The sequence below is a fragment of the Dreissena polymorpha genome, chromosome 9, assembly GCF_020536995.1.
Source record: "Dreissena polymorpha isolate Duluth1 chromosome 9, UMN_Dpol_1.0, whole genome shotgun sequence".
NCBI classification, from domain to species: Eukaryota; Metazoa; Mollusca; class Bivalvia; order Myida; family Dreissenidae; genus Dreissena; species Dreissena polymorpha.
Window position 1 is genome coordinate 53,458,445 of NC_068363.1, and position 19,328 is coordinate 53,477,772.

Consider the following 19,328-nt stretch of genomic DNA (forward strand, 5'->3'; position numbering starts at 1 on the left):
ACTCGTACCCTAGTCAACTCGTACCCGATTTGGTCAACTCGTACTTAAGTCATTTTTCAGATTGGTCAACTCGTACCTTTTTAATTTTTGTTCTTTATGGAAACAAATTGCGATGGGTGTTTGCGTGCATTTGATGTTTTTTATGTTTATTGCAGGTACGAGTTGACCAAATAAAGTTATATTTTGGCATAGACTAACATAAATTGTATGTTTTTTTTTACCAGGGTCGATATGACTAATTAAAGTATTTACCTAAGTATATATATATTATTCTTATTAATATGTCCAATATACAAAGATTATATTATCTAAGAAATATATAGAAATAATTTATCTTTCAAAATATATATTTATTAACAACTATCATTATCGATGTTAGGCGTAACAAAAAAAGTTGTTTGTTTCCGGTGGCCCGACCCTACCTATTTTTTTGCCGCCGGTCCTAATCTTTTTTTAGCCCAAAATTCGAAAAAAATCGGACCGCGTATATTTTCGGCGCGCTCAATAAGCGTTCAACGTTATCGGGGCCGTACATTAAACTTTCAACATAAACAAGATGGCGGCGCCCAGCGCCATTACCTGATCATTGCGCATAACGGATCACTTTGATGTTCAAGACGGCGTTTTGCGATAAATAGTTGAAATTGTTAGATGATATTTTGCACAAAGCATCTTCAAGGCCTATTATTTAAACGCATTGATTGAGTCGTAATTGGAGCGTCTCTTTGTCAAACATTTCGGTATGTTTTGCTGACATGTATATACGACTTTGTTGACTTCTGTCTCGTTTCCAAATCGAGGTTGAACATTTTTTGTGGCCACTTGCTATAACTCTGTTGGAAAGTAAGAAGTTTACCCATTATTTTAAAGGCCATTTAGTAGTCTTTCGGCATGCAAAAGTCCATTTCAGTTTTGATTGATGTTTAAGATTTTGTCTGCGTGTAAAAATAAGACTATGTGCTGAATCAGTTAGCAACGGTAATTTTTAATCAAACTGGTGTTAAAGAAGTCTCAAACCGTTCATTGTTTTTCACCAGCACAACTTAATTACGCTTCTGATCCGGTAATGGTAACTTGACTGTACTGTTGAAGGAAAAAGTAATACCAGTTTGTGTCTTTGCCAAAGTTTTGACAATTTTAAGTCATTCAAATGGTCTGCAACTGACTGTTTTAATAGCTTGCTGGATGGTTTTGTAATTGGCAATTCAAGATAGCAATTTTTTTTTCCACAATGGAATACAAAGTTTAAAGATTACATGTTTTAAAATCCTCTTTAACGACTGGGTGCATCTCTACTAAACTTTTACATTGGATCTCCAAGAAATGAATATTGCCTAGAATTATTTCTGGCAGGATTATGGTCCTTTGTCTTTTTTTTTCACTTTTGAATTTATTATTACAAAATTGTGTGTGTTCAACTCCTCTGCTTGACAAATTTTGCTTCAACTTTCACAGCTGAATGTAAAGATGATCATTATGGTAGGACTTCTGACTGCAAACAGTTCAGCCATTTTTCATTTTGTCTACTGTATATATAGTGTATTTGTCTCTGTCCAAGCATAATTGTCCATGTCAAAATTCTAGTTATATTTAATAAGTAAAAATGTTATCATTTTCAGGGCAAGCACAGTCATAGTGCTAAAGTGGGGGACATATTGTTTTTGCCCTGTATGTTGGTTCATTTGTTTGTTTGTTTGTTTGCCCCAACTTTAACATTTGCAATTACTTTTGCAAGATTGAAGATAGCAACTTCATACTTGGCATGCATGTGTATCTCATGGACCTGCACATTTTGAGTGGTGAAAGGTCAAGGTCATCCTTCAAGGTCAAAGATTTAGCTTCAAAGCGGCGCAGTAGGGGACATGGTGTTTCTAACAAACACATTTCTTGTTTAAATTTATAAGTATAGTTTGATACAAGAAGCATTAAATTTCTGCTTTTCTGTGCTTGGTGTGATTTGATTTTGTGCTTGTTTATTGATTTGTGTGTGTGTAATTGTATGTATATAATACAAGTCGTAATAAATTTTCTGTTCTGTTCCTGGAATTCATGGGTAGATAGACCCCACGCCACCAGTACATAATATAATCTGAAAATGTGGTCCTTTGGGAACATTAACTGCATCCAAGAAATATAAAAGCACATCCGGTTTGATTGGGTCTTTCCATGGTGATAATGTTTAATGCAACACCGCTGGCGTTCCCGTAGCACTGCTTTTGAGGTATTTAATATATTATAAATAATAAATAATATAGAATACACTGCATGAACCCAAAGGACCAGAAAGTATAACAACACTGAATCCCTATAGACACTGAGGGTCAAGCTCTCTGTGACTTGTTATAGTTATGCCTTTTATTGGTCATAAAATGGTATATTTAAGCCGTTGCCAGAAGTCAACATTAAACTCGGAATTAAGAAAAGCAACACATTCAATATTAATGAACAGCAAGTTTTATTTCATAAAAGCATTTAAATATAGTCATATAGCATTACAGACATCATCAAATTTATTGTACATACAGTTATACACAAAACATGAGAAAAAAATGCACCATGTACGACAATTTCTAAAAAAAATTATTTTTAAAAATAAAATTATTTGCCTACCTACCTACCCTAATTTTTTTGGCCATGTCAGTGGAAACAAACGATTTTTTTTTTTAGGCCTTAAAAGAAAAAATCTTACGGTATGAATCAGTAAAATATTTGTTAACTTCTTCCATTGCATGATTTTTATAAATATTACCAAATTGCAAAATAATTATCATCCATGTCGTTTCACTTGTGTATTAGTTAATAAATGTTGTTGTTGTTGTTGTTGTTGATATATATGCCTTGAATTATGGTTCGTCTGAAAATTGAGTCCATGATTTAATCAATTAATCAACACCTAAAATACTTATTAACATCAACGTGACACGGGTCGTTAATATCGTAATTTACCTAATCTTCACCTTTGTTAAATATTGATTAACACATTACTTGACACGGGTCGTTAATATCTAAATCGATTTAATCTGCACCTTTGTAAAAATGAAGAACACCTTTGTATCCAAACTAACAACTAACCAATCAATTTAAAAAGATTAGGATTATTGTGTAAAACAAACGGATTTAATCAGTATTTAGATGTTTTAGCATTCTCCAATAAAATCATTAGATTTCCATGTAAATTTGAAACAACGGTAATGATATTCGAATAATTTGAAAATTAAAATAAAAAGAATGCAAGTTATTGTCTCATGTGTTTTTATTTTAACATTTATTAAACACTTAAATAACATATACATTTAACACACAAAAAAACAATATATTTCACACAGTGTAACAAACAAACCATCTTAAACAAATACTACATACATATATTGAACACCAGAACTTTTATTAAAATTAATACAACTACCGACATAGATTATGTTCAGCAACAAAGTTTCACACTTCAAACAGAAACAGAACCACCACTTGTGTTCTGGGTTTTTCATCGTCTGTAGAGTTCACAACACGATTGGAGATAGCATCGACGATTTGAAGAGGTCGTTCCCCGCACCAACATTGGCCTGAAATAGAATAATAAAAAGTTGCAAACACAATATACCGACAATCGGATTTAAATATCAATATTCGCTTAAACTCATAACACACATTTCACTCGATGAATATGCGACCAATATGTCTTTATTTGATTAACATCCGAACTTCTTTCGACACATTCAAATTACACTTTTATAGCCTCGTCATGTGAAAATGGGTCTTAAAGCGTTTCTCTTACTCTTAGTAACTCTTACTCTAACGTACATTTAGTCGTGTTACTATGTCAATTGCGGAAGAGAAACCTATCACCGAAGACGTAATTTAACATATACATCGGTCATTTTGGTTTGCTTATACAATAAATGGTCTTTTTAATTGAAAAGGCAGACGAAATCGACTAAAGTTTTAATATAAATTGACGTTCTATCTCTCCATTTGGAGACCGTTTACATTATTTACGAAATTGGCCTTTAAGTTGCGCTGCTTACCATTTTAATATTTATATTATTAAATAATAATTATTTTATACCTTAATGTTTTTATTATAATTGAACATTTTCTTTGAGGCCAATTTCTACAAAAATTAAAATATACTGCACTGTTTCATTTACATAATTTATGTTTATTTACTTAATCATACGCTAATAATCATATTAAAAATCATATTAAAGATAATTTCTAAAAAAATTAATAATAACAGTTCTGTTTTATAAACATGATTTATGCATGCATCAATATTTAGTATACTCTTTAGGATAATAGTTTCAACTTAATAATCATATTCTACATAACTAATTTCAATATGATTTAGTAATTGTTCTCAATGTTAACTATATTAGGTTAATACGACACTCAATCAATCAATTAACACCGACCGTTATCTCTTTAATCTCTTAATTAATCGACATTGATCAATAAAGGCCAGTTGCTACAGTGTACTTCACACAGCGCAATACACGCGAGAATTATTGGAAGTTGATCAGTTAAGTAAATTGAATATTGATGATGTTTTTATTGAGATTTAATTATGTTTATATGAATTTTAAATTTATTTGCCTATGCAGGGATCGACAAGATTACAATAAATTAGATAATCCGACAGATGGTGGTTATATATTGCTGAATGAAAGAACCATAAACAGCGCAAGAAGTTACACTCAAAATCTCATAATCTTAATGATTATAATACACATATTAATGTACAAATAATTTATAAATTTAATATATACAGCTTATATATAAAATAATAAATGATGCACTTCATATTGTGTACATTATATAGATGATATTTGTTGGATCCGGTGGATTATCGATTTTAATTCACGAGTGATCATAGAAAATAATATTTTCACGAGTGGCGCAGCCACGAGTGAAAATATATGTTTTCTATGATCACGAGTGAATTAAAGTCGATAATCCACCGAATCCAACAAATTTTCTTTTTATTTAATGCATTTTTCACAGTTTATATACATTGTTCAAGAGTTTAACTAACGAATTTTGCTGGGATAATGACGTCATTTCGTCAAAAAAAATGACGTCATTTCACAGTAAACAATGAAAATTATCGATAATTCTCACTGATAATTTTCACTGTTTGAAACAGTGAAATTATCAGTTTTAATTCACTGATATTTCTCTATAAACCACCGGAAAGCATTAAATAAAATTTAGACTTTACATACTCACCAGTTCCAAATAGTTTATTTTAAATGATTATAGCTAGTAATAATGATAAAATAATAAAAACTGAATAGTTATATTTTATTGAGATGTTTTTATTATATACAATTGACAAATTAAATTAAACTAACCAGTTCCACAAAGCCGATGCTGCCAACGTTCACAAACGTCGCGGACCCGATACCGTATATACGTATGTACTGACGCTATATATTATAAGGCCTAAAAAAAAAAATCGTTTGTTTCCACTGACATGGCCAAAAAAATTAGGGTAGGTAGGTAGGCAAATAATTTTATTTTTAAAAATAATTTTTTTTTTAGAAATTGTCGTACATGGTGCATTTTCTTCTCATGTTTTGTGTATTACTGTATGTACAATAAATTTGATGATGTCTGTAATGCTATATGACTATATTTAAATGCTTTTATGAAATAAAAACTTGCTGTTCATTAATATTGAATGTGTCGCTTTCCTTAATTCCGAGTTTAATGTTGACTTCTGGCAACGGCTTAAATATACCATTTTATGACCAATAAAAGGCATAAATATAACAAGTCACAGAGAGCTTGACCCTCAGTGTCTATAGGGATTCAGTGTTGTTATACTTTCTGGTCCTTTGGGTTCATGCAGTGTATTCTATATTATTTATTATTTATAATATATTAAATACCTCAAAAGCAGTGCTACGGGAACGCCAGTGGTGTTGCATTTAACATTATCACCATGGAAAGACCCAATCAAACCGGATGTGCTTTTATATTTCTTGGATGCAGTTAATGTTCCCAAAGGACCACATTTTCAGATTATATTATGTACTGGTGGCGTGGGGTCTATCTACCCATGAATTTCAGGAACAGAACAGAAAATTTATTACGACTTGTATTATATACATACAATTACACACACAAAAATCAATAAACAAGCACAAAATCAAATCACACCAAGCACAGAAAAGCAGACATTTAATGCTTCTTGTATCAAACTATACTTATAAATTTAAACAAGAAATGTGTTTGTTAGAAACACCATGTCCCCTACTGCGCCGCTTTGAAGCTAAATCTTTGACCTTGAAGGATGACCTTGACCTTTCACCACTCAAAATGTGCAGGTCCATGAGATACACATGCATGCCAAGTATGAAGTTGCTATCTTCAATCTTGCAAAAGTAATTGCAAATGTTAAAGTTGGGGCAAACAAACAAACAAACAAATGAACCAACATACAGGGCAAAAACAATATGTCCCCCACTATAGCACTATGACTGTGCTTGCCCTGAAAATGATAACATTTTTACTTATTAAATATAACTAGAATTTTGACATGGACAATTATGCTTGGACAGAGACAAATACACTATATATACAGTAGACAAAATGAAAAATGGCTGAACTGTTTGCAGTCAGAAGTCCTACCATAATGATCATCTTTACATTCAGCTGTGAAAGTTGAAGCAAAATTTGTCAAGCAGAGGAGTTGAACACACACAATTTTGTAATAATAAATTCAAAAGTGAAAAAAAAGACAAAGGACCATAATCCTGCCAGAAATAATTCTAGGCAATATTCATTTCTTGGAGATCCAATGTAACAGTTTAGTAGAGATGCACCCAGTCGTTAAAGAGGATTTTAAAACATGAAATCTTTAAACTTTTTATTCCATTGTGGAAAAAAAATTGCTATCTTGAATTGCCAATTACAAAACCATCCAGCAAGCTATTAAAACAGTCAGTTGCAGACCATTTGAATGACTTAAAATTGTCAAAACGTTGGCAAAGACACAAACTGGTATTACTTTTTCCTTCAACAGTACAGTCAAGTTACCATTACCGGATCAGTACAGTGCCCCAGATAAGCTGCGTATCTGCGTCTTTTACCCTATTAAAATGTTTAAAAAAGCAAAGAAATACAATATCATGCGTATTGAAAACGCAACCAATTTGACTTTTACGCAAACTCGTCAAATGGGATGCGTACAATACAATGGCTTCGATCGAAAATGCTTTTCTCATCTTCGGTATTTTCTCTTTTGAAGTATTATCGTAACGAGGCGATGCTTTCATTCAGCAAGCACCTGGATGTTTGAGCAAGAAACAGTCAAACTAAATAAAACGCTCTGCGGACTAGATTTCATAGTAAAATAAAGAGTCTGACCAAATAATTTACGACGACATTCATGCGTTTTCAATCTGACTTAATCCGTCGTTTTATAACTCAGTTCACCCTATTTCAAGAATGAAATCACCCTATTTTTCAAAATGAAAGGGTGAAAACCCTATTTCCCAAATAATTATCTGGGCCACTGTCAGTAGCGTAATTAAGTTGTGCTGGTGAAAAACAATGAACGGTTTGAGACTTCTTTAACACCAGTTTGATTAAAAATTACCGTTGCTAACTGATTCAGCACATTGTCTTATTTTTACACGCAGACAAAATCTTAAACATGAATCAAAACTGAAATGGACTTTTGCATGCCGAAAGACTACTAAATGGCCTTTAAAATAATGGGTAAACTTCTTACTTTCCAACAGAGTTATAGCAAGTGGCCACAAAAAATGTTCAACCTCGATTTGGAAACGAGACAGAAGTCAACAAAGTCGTATATACATGTCAGCAAAACATACCGAAATGTTTGACAAAGAGACGCTCCAATTACGACTCAATCAATGCGTTTAAATAATAGGCCTTGAAGATGCTATGTGCAAAATATCATCTAACAATATCAACTATTTATCGCAAAACGCAGTCTTGAACATCAAAGTGATCCGCTATGCGTAATGATCCGGTAATGGCGCTGGGCGCCGCCATCTTGTTTATGTTGAAAGTTTAATGTACGGCGCCGATAACGTTGAACGCTTATTGAGCGCGCCGAAAAATACGCGGTCCGATTTTTTTCGAATTTTGGGCTCAAAAAAGATTAGGACCGGCGGCAAAAAATTAGGTAGGGTCGGGCCACCGGAAACAAACAACTTTTTTTGTTACGCCTAAAGATGTAAATACCATCAGTTATAACAAAAAAAGGTTTGTATTCCTCAGTTAAAGCTTCTATAGAGGTCCGTTTCTCGAATTAAACTTATTAAAAAAATATAAAGGGATTACTTACCAGATTTACAGTGTCTGTGTTGCCATCTATCACATTCATCGCACATAATGGCCTTACACTCATCTGAAACAATATGTCCACAAACAACACAAACACAGTCCCTATCTCCCTCATCCACGATGAAGCAGATTAATTAAACAAAACACTTTTAAATTATAATCCACGATAAACAATAAATGAAAATAAGTCCAAGACACGAAACACAGAGTCCGTATTTAGTTTCAAGATATTAATGATTAAAGCCAATCTGCGCGTGTCATTTTAGATGCACGACAAACAAATTGTTTAACAAATCGCCGACGGTCCTGTTGTCATAAAGGTGTTATTAGTCAACATTTTATCAAACAAAACGCCGACAAACACGTCCTTTATAATTATACACGTGTGAAAAAATAATGAACTTGTCTACCTTTGAAAAAAAATACATTTTTTATAACCTTTATCTATATTCATATAAAAAAAATATACATAACATATTTCACGTCTTTTATATATATATAAATAATTTTATTGAGGGTACGTGTTGACCAATTCGGGTACGAGTTGACTAGTGGGGGTACGAGTTGACCAAAAATCGGGTACGAGTTGACCAAATCGGGTACGAGTTGACCGAAGGTACGAGTTGACTTAGGTACGAGTTGACTAGCTCCCAATATTTAGGTTTCGTTTACAAACCTTTACTGAAACTTAAATCAAAGTCGTGCCTTGTCCAACTTCAAGTTCAAGTGGTTTTATTAAGTTGCTTGGGACGTGATCAGCTCAGTTGGCGTAGCGCTGGATTTTCAAAATAGGGATCTTGCGCTTAAAGCCTAGCCTGGTTACATGTTGACTCCTCTGTCATACATACTCAGGCCTTTTTCTGCCTATCTCACGGGTCCGATAGTCGGACCCATCCCAATGCCAAATATGCAATTTTTTCCCAATTCTCAAAAAAAATCCTAATTAAAAAAAAAAACTTTTTTTAGATTGAAGTGTCTTATGGCTTATGATCATTGGACTCTATATCTCAATTTTATTTTTTAAACAACCTACAAAATATATAACCATAATTTATATGATTTTTATCCAAAATGACTGGAAAACCCTTGCCCAAATAATGCTTTTGTCGATGAAAATTCTTCCCAATTTGGAAGATTTCGCGACTCGAAAGATCCCAATTTTGCTAGGTACTTTTTCCCAAAATAGGCAGAAAAAGGCCTGATACCATTAATTGATCACACTATTTCCACACCTTTTTGCAAGATCATTTCACACAATGGTACTATATCAAATGCAGCGACTTTTTTGCCCAATTGGGAAAAGTAACGGTACCAGCCCAATTGGGAACATTTTGCGCGACAACCACTAAAATTGGGAAAATTGCTCGTGAAGTCTTCATATTGGGAATTTGTTGTATTTAATTTTTTGCTTCCAAATACTTTAAAGTAGATAACTAAATGGTGTCAAGTTTTCAATATTATATTCATTAAGGTTCTGGCCATAGAGCTGCATAGGTAAACTAACTTAATGTTGCATTTTATTGATATTTTTATTTATATAATTTTTTTTTTAATTTTCTAGAATCCTTTAATTGGGAATATTTAAAACACTGTTTCTTCTGAAGGTATTTACTAAAAACTTCAAATGCATGTTTGTACTTAGCCATTTGGTTACAGTAAAAATGCAACATCTTTAAAACACTAGTGTTCTTTTTAACCAGGTTTTCCAAAGGAAAAAACTGGTTATTAGATTGGCGAATGCGGGCGGGCTTGCGGGCTGGCTGGCGGGCGGGCGGAACAAGCTTGTCCGGGCCATAACTATGTCGTTCATTGTCAGATTTTAAAGTCATTTGGCACATTTGTTCACCATCATTGGACGGTGTGTCGCGCGAAATAATTAGGTCGATATCTCCAAGGTCAAGGTCACACTTTGAGTTCAAAGGTCAAAAATGGCCATAAATGAGCTTGTCCTGGCCATAATTATGTCATTCATTGTGAGATTTTAAAATCATTTGGCACATTTGTTCACCATCATGGTACGGTGTGTCGCACGAAAGAATCACGTCAATATCTCCAATGTCAAGGTCGCCACGACTAAAAATAGATTAAAAAAAAAAAATTACAAAGGGGGTTAATTTTGTTTGTTCATTTCAAAAGTTCAGTTTGAGTTTTCTCCCTTTATCATATTTTTTTTCACAATGAAAACCTGGTTTTGTGACAATTTTGTCCCTTGTTTAAAATGTGTGCTGTGTCAAGGTTGATTACCTATTTCCTTAACTCTGGCCTGCAAATTAGCAGAATTATGCCAGTTTTTTTGCTTAGAACATTCAGTTTAAGATTTATGTGCAACTAAACACTCATTAAGAAATAACATGATACACAAGAGGATTTCATACTTGAATCGGGTCAGATTGTTGACGAGTAGGTCACGCGAGTTGTGTATCGTGTTATTTCTTAAAATTTGACCCAGCATTGTAAAAATATTGCAAGATATTAACATTTCCAGAAAGGAAATTCATTTCTGCGTTTAACAAGACTGAGTAAGAGTTTGTGGAAAATGCTGCACAGGTGATGAAAATGGTTGATTAAAGAGATGCACACTGTTTTCGGGTCATTTTGAGTTAAATACCTTGTTATATATATATTTGATAGTGATTTTTATGTTCCTGAAGGAGGGCATATAGTGATCGCACTGTCAGTCTGTCTGTCTGTCCGTCCATCTGTCCATCACACTTTTGTGGTGAGGTTTCAAAAAATGCTCATAACTTCTATGTCGCTTCATATGTAACCTTCATATTTGGTATGCATGTGTACATGTATATGGACAAGGCCTTTCAATACGCACAAAAATTCTGACCCCTTTGACCCTGACCTTGAACATAGGGTCCGTGTTTAGGTTTCGAAATCTGGGTTTAGGTTTCGAAAAAGCGTTTTTCGGGGGCATATGTCTTCTGATGAAGACAGCTCTTGTTTTTTCAGAGAAGTTGATTTTTTGTTATAATTTGATAATTTTTCATTCAAAATGATGTTTTTACAAATAATTATCATAGCGACACGTAACCACCTGTTGCATATGTCGGAGATTGGATGCTTCAGCAGCTTTCAGATTCTGGTGATCTAAAGAAAACAAAAGAAGGAAATAGTATATTATTATAATACATGTAGTAATCAATTTTTAATAGAATCTTTCATTCACTTTTTACTAGGTGTTATACATGCTGAACTTTCCATTTTGACAAATGAAACAGAAAAATTATGTCACATTTATATAGCACCCATCAATGTAAAATGTTTTATTATTGATTTTAATCACATCAAGTTTGCTATTAAAAAAACAATCAATTGTCATACTAACCTTTTTTATTGTTATTGTTGTAAATCTAACAGTCCTTAATCTGCTTTGTGAACTGTGACAAACACTTCACATTTGTATATTACATGGTTGCCATATCTCTGAAGCAATAAAACTAAGTTGCAAACAATTAAAGGGATCTTTTCACAGTTTGGTAAATTGACAAAATTGAAAAAAGTTGTTTCAGAATCGCAAATTTTCGGTTTAGTTATGATATTTGTGAGGAAATAGTTTTACTGAACATTTGCCACAGTCTAATATAGCCATTATATGCATCTTTTGACGATTTAAAAACCTAAAAATTATAAAGCGTTGCAACGCGAAAATGATTGAATAATTTGGAGAGTCCTGTTGTTGTCGTTTAAATTTGTGAGACTACGAAGATTGCTTATATAAAGTATAAAATACGCATCCTATGTATGCTTGGCAGGATAGCTCAGTTGGCTAATGCGTTTTTACTTCAGGATTCCGGGGGTCACTGGTTCGAGCCCTGCTGCAGGCTACTTTTTTTCCTTTTTTTTAAATTTAATTATTTTTTATTTTTTACTGGAGCTTTTAAAATTTCATGTTTACATTTGTCAATATAAAGCATTTAATGACAAACTTCAAAACATGCCAAAATCTGTGAAAAGGCCTCTTTAAGATAACCTGATACTACACCCCCAATAATCGCAATTATCACCATATTATGTTATGATAACATGCCACTGTGCAACAGTCAGCACGCTCTTTTGATTTCGGCAGTTCTGATTACACCATGGAGATCTATTGCATAACAACTGCCAAAAAGTGGCTGGTAAACAGAGTGTCTTCGGTCATTTTAAGGCAATATTGAGCAGAAAAATGTGGATTTAAAAAAAGCCATTAAGGAAAGTTTGTCGCCCCAATATTTTATTTGTCGCCATTTGGGACGATGGCAATTGACAGTGGGAACCCTGACACTATCTCAATATTTACTCCAGAAGTTGCTTCCGTAACTTATTTGTTTACCCGTATTAATCTTACAGAAATTGTAAAATCTGGCCTACTGTTTTTTATCCCACCAAAGGCGAAGGGATATGGAATTGAGCTTGTTCTTCCATCCAGCTGTCTGTTTTTCCGTCCGACTGTCACAACACTTTAGAGCTATATCTCAGAAACTATATAATATACCAACATGAAACTTCATAGCTGTATAGATATCCATGAGGAAAAGTGCCATTCACAGGAACCATAACCATATACTTCCTTTAAGAGTTATTGCCCTTTGTTTGTTTTTTGTATTATGAATTTTGTCAGGACCTGAGATACAATGCCAGATTTCAACATGAAATTTCATGGGTGTCTTTTTAATAATGAGGAGAAGTGCCATGCTAAAGAATTATAACCCTTCACTTTCTTAAATAAGAGTTATTGCCCTTTATTGTTTTTGTAACGATCATGTAACTGAAACAAACAGGATGTGCTTGCATCAAGCAATGTACTTATTTCATTATACATGTAACTACCAATCAACATTTTAATTTAAATTGAGATTGAGTGCAACATGTACAAAAGTCTTTTCTGAAGTCAGGTAAAAATGAAAGTTAATTTCTACAAAATATAAGCCTTAACATACATATATTTTTCTAAATCTTCATTTTTTAATGTTGCCTTTTTTGTCTTTTTGGTTCACAGAGAATATTCACTGCTATACAACACGTGAATACATCTCAATTATGAGGAGTTGTTACCTTGTTAAGCTGAAATTATGACTCAGATACTTTTCAATAACAGGCAAAATGTCAGAGATCATGGCAAAATGTCAGAGATCAGGGTTACAAAAGTAAGCAAGTATCATGTTTGCTGAGGTTAAAAAGTACACAAATATGCTTTTTTTTGGGTAAGATTGAACATAAAATTATTTGCAACATTAATCTGGACTCAACATAAGAAAGCCTATGTTGCAAAATATTTTTTAATTATAAACTGACATTTGACTAGTGAAGTTAGTCCATTTATAAAAATAAAATAAAAGTATAAGAGAAACTGTTTATTTTTGTTTCATATTCATATTGAATTTCAGAAAAAGTACCGTTAATATATTTTAAAACGATATTTTTCATTGTGTTTGCTTTATAGATCCTGAGTTAAAGAATATAATCGACAAGTTGGCCAATTTTGTTGCGCGAAATGGGCCGGAGTTTGAGAACATGACGAAGCAGAAGCAGCAAGACAACCCGAAGTTCTCGTTCCTGTTTGGCGGGGAACATTATGCCTACTACCAGTACAAGGTGCATGCTGAACAAGCCAGTAAGTATCATTATATGTGCATGTCAGACTGCGGTAGTTTGAGCCTCAATCTGGGAAAACTGGGCTAAATGCATGTGCATAAAAGAGTCGTGTTCTGAGAAAACTGGGCAAAATGCATGTGCGTAAAGTGCCGTCCCAGATTAGCCTGTGCGGACTGCACATACTAATCAGGGACGACACTTTCCGCTTATGACATTTTTTGTTTAAATGAAGTTTCTTCTTAGCAAAAATCCAATTAAGGCGGAAAGTGTCGTCCCTGATTAGCCTGTTCAGACTGCACAGGCTAATCTGGGATGACACTTTATGCACATGCATTATGCCCAGTTTTTTCAGAACATGATTCAAAGTGTTATTCAGGGACTACATTCCGCTCAACTGGATTTTGGTTTAGTAGAGACTTCCTTTAAACAAAAAATACCATAAAAGAGAGTGTCGTCCCTGATTAGCCTTTTTACGCTTAAGCCCAGTTTTAATTACACTTGTTTGGATATAGGGTAATAAATGACTAACCTGCTTTTATGGTTAATTTTAGTGCTTTTTTTTCACATATGTACTTCCATAATTATGTTGTTCACAATTTCTGAGTTAATATTTGCAGAAATATAGAAATATGCAATTTAATCATGTACATAAAAAAGGAAATAAAAAAGTGTTAAAACACACATGACATGTGAGTACAACAACACAGAAAGTGGTTCTGTGAATTATACACATATACAGTGTGTTATTTCACTATTATGGGAATAAAAGGTTCCTTTGGCTTGGGTAAAATTGCAGTGACTGAAATTGGGAAATTTGTGTTGTTGTTGTTTTGCTAACAAATGCTTTAAGATTGAGAATTAAAATGTTTCCAGTATTATTTATACAGAACCATTTTGATAAAAAATGTATACTTTTTATCATTGGAAATGGGGACATATACCTTCCCAGACTTTGAAAAAAATCAACAACACTGGTATGTCTAGAAAATGAAAAGATAAAATATATTGCGCATAAGTTTTTGTATGTTTTTTAAGACATCTCAATGTCTGTCTACTATAATTTGCTCTGTAGGTATCTAAAAGACCTAATATGTTCACTCTTACTTATTTTTGTATTAAAATAAGATCATCCAGATTGTATTGCCACTTTGTAATGGACAAACACTGGTTTGTAACTAATGCATATCAGATGTTAATAACACCTTTGTGGTCCGTCCTTTGTGTAGTGCTTCATATCTCATGGGAAATCCCTTTACCTGTTATCATTGTAGATTAGTCTTTGCCCAGCATGATGTCTTTGATTTGATGAGGTGTTAATTAGATTAGTGATACAATCAGTTCTTAATGATCATGCATGGCCTAGTAAATAATGAATAGCAGTATTTATTGAATTGCAGTAGCAGGTGGATGCTGTTTTAGGAAATAACTAATAACTTGGAAATAACCTCGCTCTGGGAAAATGGGGTTTAATGCATGTGTGTAAATTTTCGTCCCAGAAAGTGCAGTCTGCACAAGCTTATGAGTGATGACAGTTTCTGTAATGACAGTGCTAACATACCTCCTTTAAACGAAAGATGCAATTTAGAGCAATAGTGTTGTCCCTGATTAGCCTGTGCAGAATACACAGGCTTAGCTGGGACGACACTTTACCTTTATTTGAATGATGTCATAATAACTCCCCCCCCCCCCCAAAGAAAAGGATTACAATAATTTTCTTGTGCTTTCAAAATGGGCTTAATAGAAAACAAATGCAACAAAATGCATCAAGAATCCATTTCAAATAAAATTACTGTGATAAATATGTCTTTATGCTTTGAATCAGAGGAATTCTTGAGTTAGTTGTAATCACAATTCAGAACTCAATGTGTAAAAATAAAAAGGAAAGTTATTGCTGTTTACAAACAAATTAAATAGGCTTAAAGGGGCCTTTTTACAGATTTTGGCATGTATTGAAGTTTGTCATTAAATGCTTTATATTGAAAAATGTAAACATGGGATCTAAAAAGCTCCAGTAAAAAACATGAATAAAATTAAAGAAAGTAAAATAAGTAACCCTCAACTGGGCTCGAACCACTGACCACTGGAGTAAAAGTCAAACCGTATCGACCACCAGGCCATCTTTGCTCATACAATGAGAGATGTATTTTACGACAACAACAGAATTCTCCAAATTATAATTGTTTCGCATTGCAACGCTTTATAATTTTAGGTTTTTAAATCGTCAATAGATGCATATAATGGATATTTTAGAGCATGGTAAATGTTCAGTATTACTGTTTTCTCACAAATATCATAACTAAAACGAAATTTGCGAATCTGACACAATATTTGTTTAACTTTGTCAATTTACCAAACCGTGAAAAGGCCCCTTTAAACAATATTTTGATTCTCTATACAGCGATTTTTTTGCCAGATCGAGAAAAGTACCGATAACCAATAGGGAAAAATTTGGGCGAAAAAACCCTGACATTGGGAAAATTCGAGTTGTAAAGTCTCCAAATTGGGATATTTTTATGTCCCCCACTATAGTAGTGGGGGACATACATGTATTGTTTTTGCCCTGTCTGTCTGTTGGTCTGTTGGTCTGTTTGTGCCAACTTTAACATTTTGCAATAACTTTTGCTATATTGAAGATAGCAACTTCATATTTGGCATGTATGTGTATCTCATGAAGCTGCACATTTTGAGTGGTGAAAGGTCAAGGTCAAGGTCATCCTTCAAGGTCAGAGGTCAAATATATGTGGCCAAAATCGCTCATTTTATGAATACTTTTGCAATATTGAAGATAGCAACTTGATATTTGGCATGCATGTGTATCTCATGGAGCTGCACATTTTGAGTGGTGAAAGGTCAAGGTCAAGGTCATCTTTCAAGGTCAGAGGTCAAATATATGTGGCCCAAATCGCTTATTTTATAAATACTTTTGCAATATTGAAGATAGCAACTTGATATTTGGCATGCATGTGCATCTCATGGAGCTGCACATTTTGAGTGGTGAAAGGTCAAGGTCAAGGTCATCCTTCAAGGTCAGAGGTCAAATATATGTGGCCCAAAATCGCTAATTTTATGAATACTTTTGCAATATTGAAGATAGCAATTTGATATTTGGCATGCATGTGTATCTCATGGAGCTGCACATTTTGAGTGGTGAAAGGTCAAGGTCAAGGTCATCCTGCACAAGGTCAAGGTCATTCTTCAAGGTCAAACGTCATATAGGGGGACATTGTGTTTCACAAACACATCTTGTTGTAAATGATTTTTTGCTTCCAAATACTTAAACTAATAACCAAGTGTTGCCAAGTTGACAATATTATATTTACTTAGGTTCAAGCCATAGAGCTGCATAACCAAACTAACTAAATGTTGAATTTTATTTCTAAATTTTTATTTTTTATGCCCCCGGTAGGGTGGCATATAGCAGTTGAACTGTCCGTCAGTATGTCAGTCTGTATGTCCGTCAGAAAAAAACACTTTAACTTTGGCCATAACTTTTGCAATATTGAAGATAGCAACTTGATATTTGGCATGCATGTGTATCTCATGAAGCTGCACATTTTGAGTGGTGGAAGTTCAAGGTCAAGGTCATCCTTCAAGGTCAAAGGTAAAAAATAAATAAAATCAAAGCGGCGTTCTCATGAAGCTGCACATTTTGAGTGGTGGAAGTTCAAGGTCAAGGTCATCCTTCAAGGTCAAAAAAATAAATAAAAAAATTCAAAGCGGCGTTCTCATGAAGCTGCAAATTTTGAGTGGTGGAAGTTCAAGGTCTAGGTCATCCTTCAAGGTCAAAGGTAAGAAAAAATAAAATTATTTCAAAGCGGCGCAATAGGGGGCATTGCGTTTCTGACAAACACATCTCTTGTTTTATTTATTTTGAAACCTTCAATTTGGACAGCAATTGAGAAATTAGTAGTTTTTGCCCAATTGGGAAAGTGCAGTTTTCCGGTACTTTATAAAGAAGGAAAAAAATCGCGGCTATTCATGTTCATCTTGACAGTGAAATGATTTTTTTTATCAATTTGCTTTGTTTCACAAGTCTAAACGTGATAGTTTTTATTGCTAATGAACAGTTACTTTATACAACAGTCTACTGTCTATTTTGTGTATAACTGATGACTATACACAGAGCTGTCAATCAATATCCAAGTCTAACACGTGCCGAGAAACCATATGGGACCATCAAATACAGCGTATTTGGTCTGGTTTGTGAAAAACTGCTTTTAAATCTTGATAAGACTTCGAATAAAAGTAAAATTATTGGGGTTTTAAAGAATACAAATTTGCAAATTATGGAATGGGTTTTCAATTAGAAGGATGGCTGTATTGATGTCTTATGTTGTTGACAACTTTTGGGTGCTGCTTTATTACTCAGAATTGGATAAACAAATACCAAATGAACATGTAATTATACATAAGTTAACTTGCTACCTTTAATCTCCACATTCTGTGATGATGTTGCGTGGAAAACTGAACATGCAGCCTCTCCTAACATCAAAGGCTAAAATGTTCATTGCAGCCAAGGTGACAAAAAACTACGTCTATAAAGATGACAATACAGGTAATAAACCAGGTTTTTTAGTGTTTTTTATTGCACATGCGGTCACTAGAACCTTGACCTCCGACTTTGTTGACCAGTGGGGAGAGCAGGTATTGCAGTTATGGTGACAATACTATGACTATAAAATTAATACATAATCTGCTAAGTGTTGTTAATACTTTTTCATGGTCAAAATCAGTATTGGCATCATTTTTTAAGTTATCATCATCGCCATCATCTTTGTCTATCAATCATCTTGGTCATCATCATCATCTTTGTTTTCATCATAATTGTCATGATCATAATTGTCATGATCATAATTGCATTAAGACTTGTTTTCCCAGAATGTGTATCAGAATCCTCCACTATCATTTTTTTCTTACAGTCATCAATATCCAGAACAAGAAGATGCAAGAGCATGCCCAACAGATGATGCACCAGGAACAACAACAACAACAGCAGCAGCAGCCTCCACCGTTGCTAGGGGGCATGGTGGGCAGTCACTTGGCCACTCCCATGTCTGGCCCACCCCCTCTCCTTGGCCCACCCCCAATGTCACAGTGGCAGTCCACTGTCCCACCCCTTCTACCAAACACTGCGGTTGTGTCGGTCACTATTGAGACTCCATCACAGGTGTGTACGGCATGTGCCACAGGTTTCCTATACACTTGAGGTTTGGATATTTCAACATGATTCTTAAATACAGACTACTGGTAGTTTAGAATACATGGCATTAACCCATTTATGCCTAGTGGACTCTCCCATCCTTCTAAATTGGATCAATTTATTTCCAAAATTAGGGATGTCTAGTATATTTATATCTATATTAAGAATATTTCTTACAGAAATTAAGCAAAAAGTGCAGACCCAGATGAGACGCAGCATCATGCGGTGT

General features: G+C 33.9%; 1 protein-coding gene and 1 long non-coding RNA gene across 2 annotated transcripts in view; one reads left to right on the forward strand and one right to left on the reverse strand.

The window, feature by feature from the left end:
• The window catches only part of LOC127846635 (calcium homeostasis endoplasmic reticulum protein-like), a 29,205-nt gene that overhangs the window by 342 nt on the left and 9,535 nt on the right, over positions 1-19,328 (forward strand). Inside the window, exons 2-3 of the mRNA XM_052378066.1 lie at positions 13,748-13,918; positions 18,819-19,066. Coding sequence (XP_052234026.1) covers positions 13,748-13,918; positions 18,819-19,066 — 419 coding nt within the window. The remainder of the gene's footprint in view (positions 1-13,747; positions 13,919-18,818; positions 19,067-19,328) is intronic.
• LOC127846637 (uncharacterized) lies at positions 3,309-11,763 on the reverse strand. The gene is made up of 3 exons (XR_008033590.1): positions 11,651-11,763; positions 11,360-11,412; positions 3,309-3,560 (listed from the first exon to the last, which is right to left on the reverse strand). It is a non-coding gene; the product is annotated as an uncharacterized LOC127846637 (long non-coding RNA).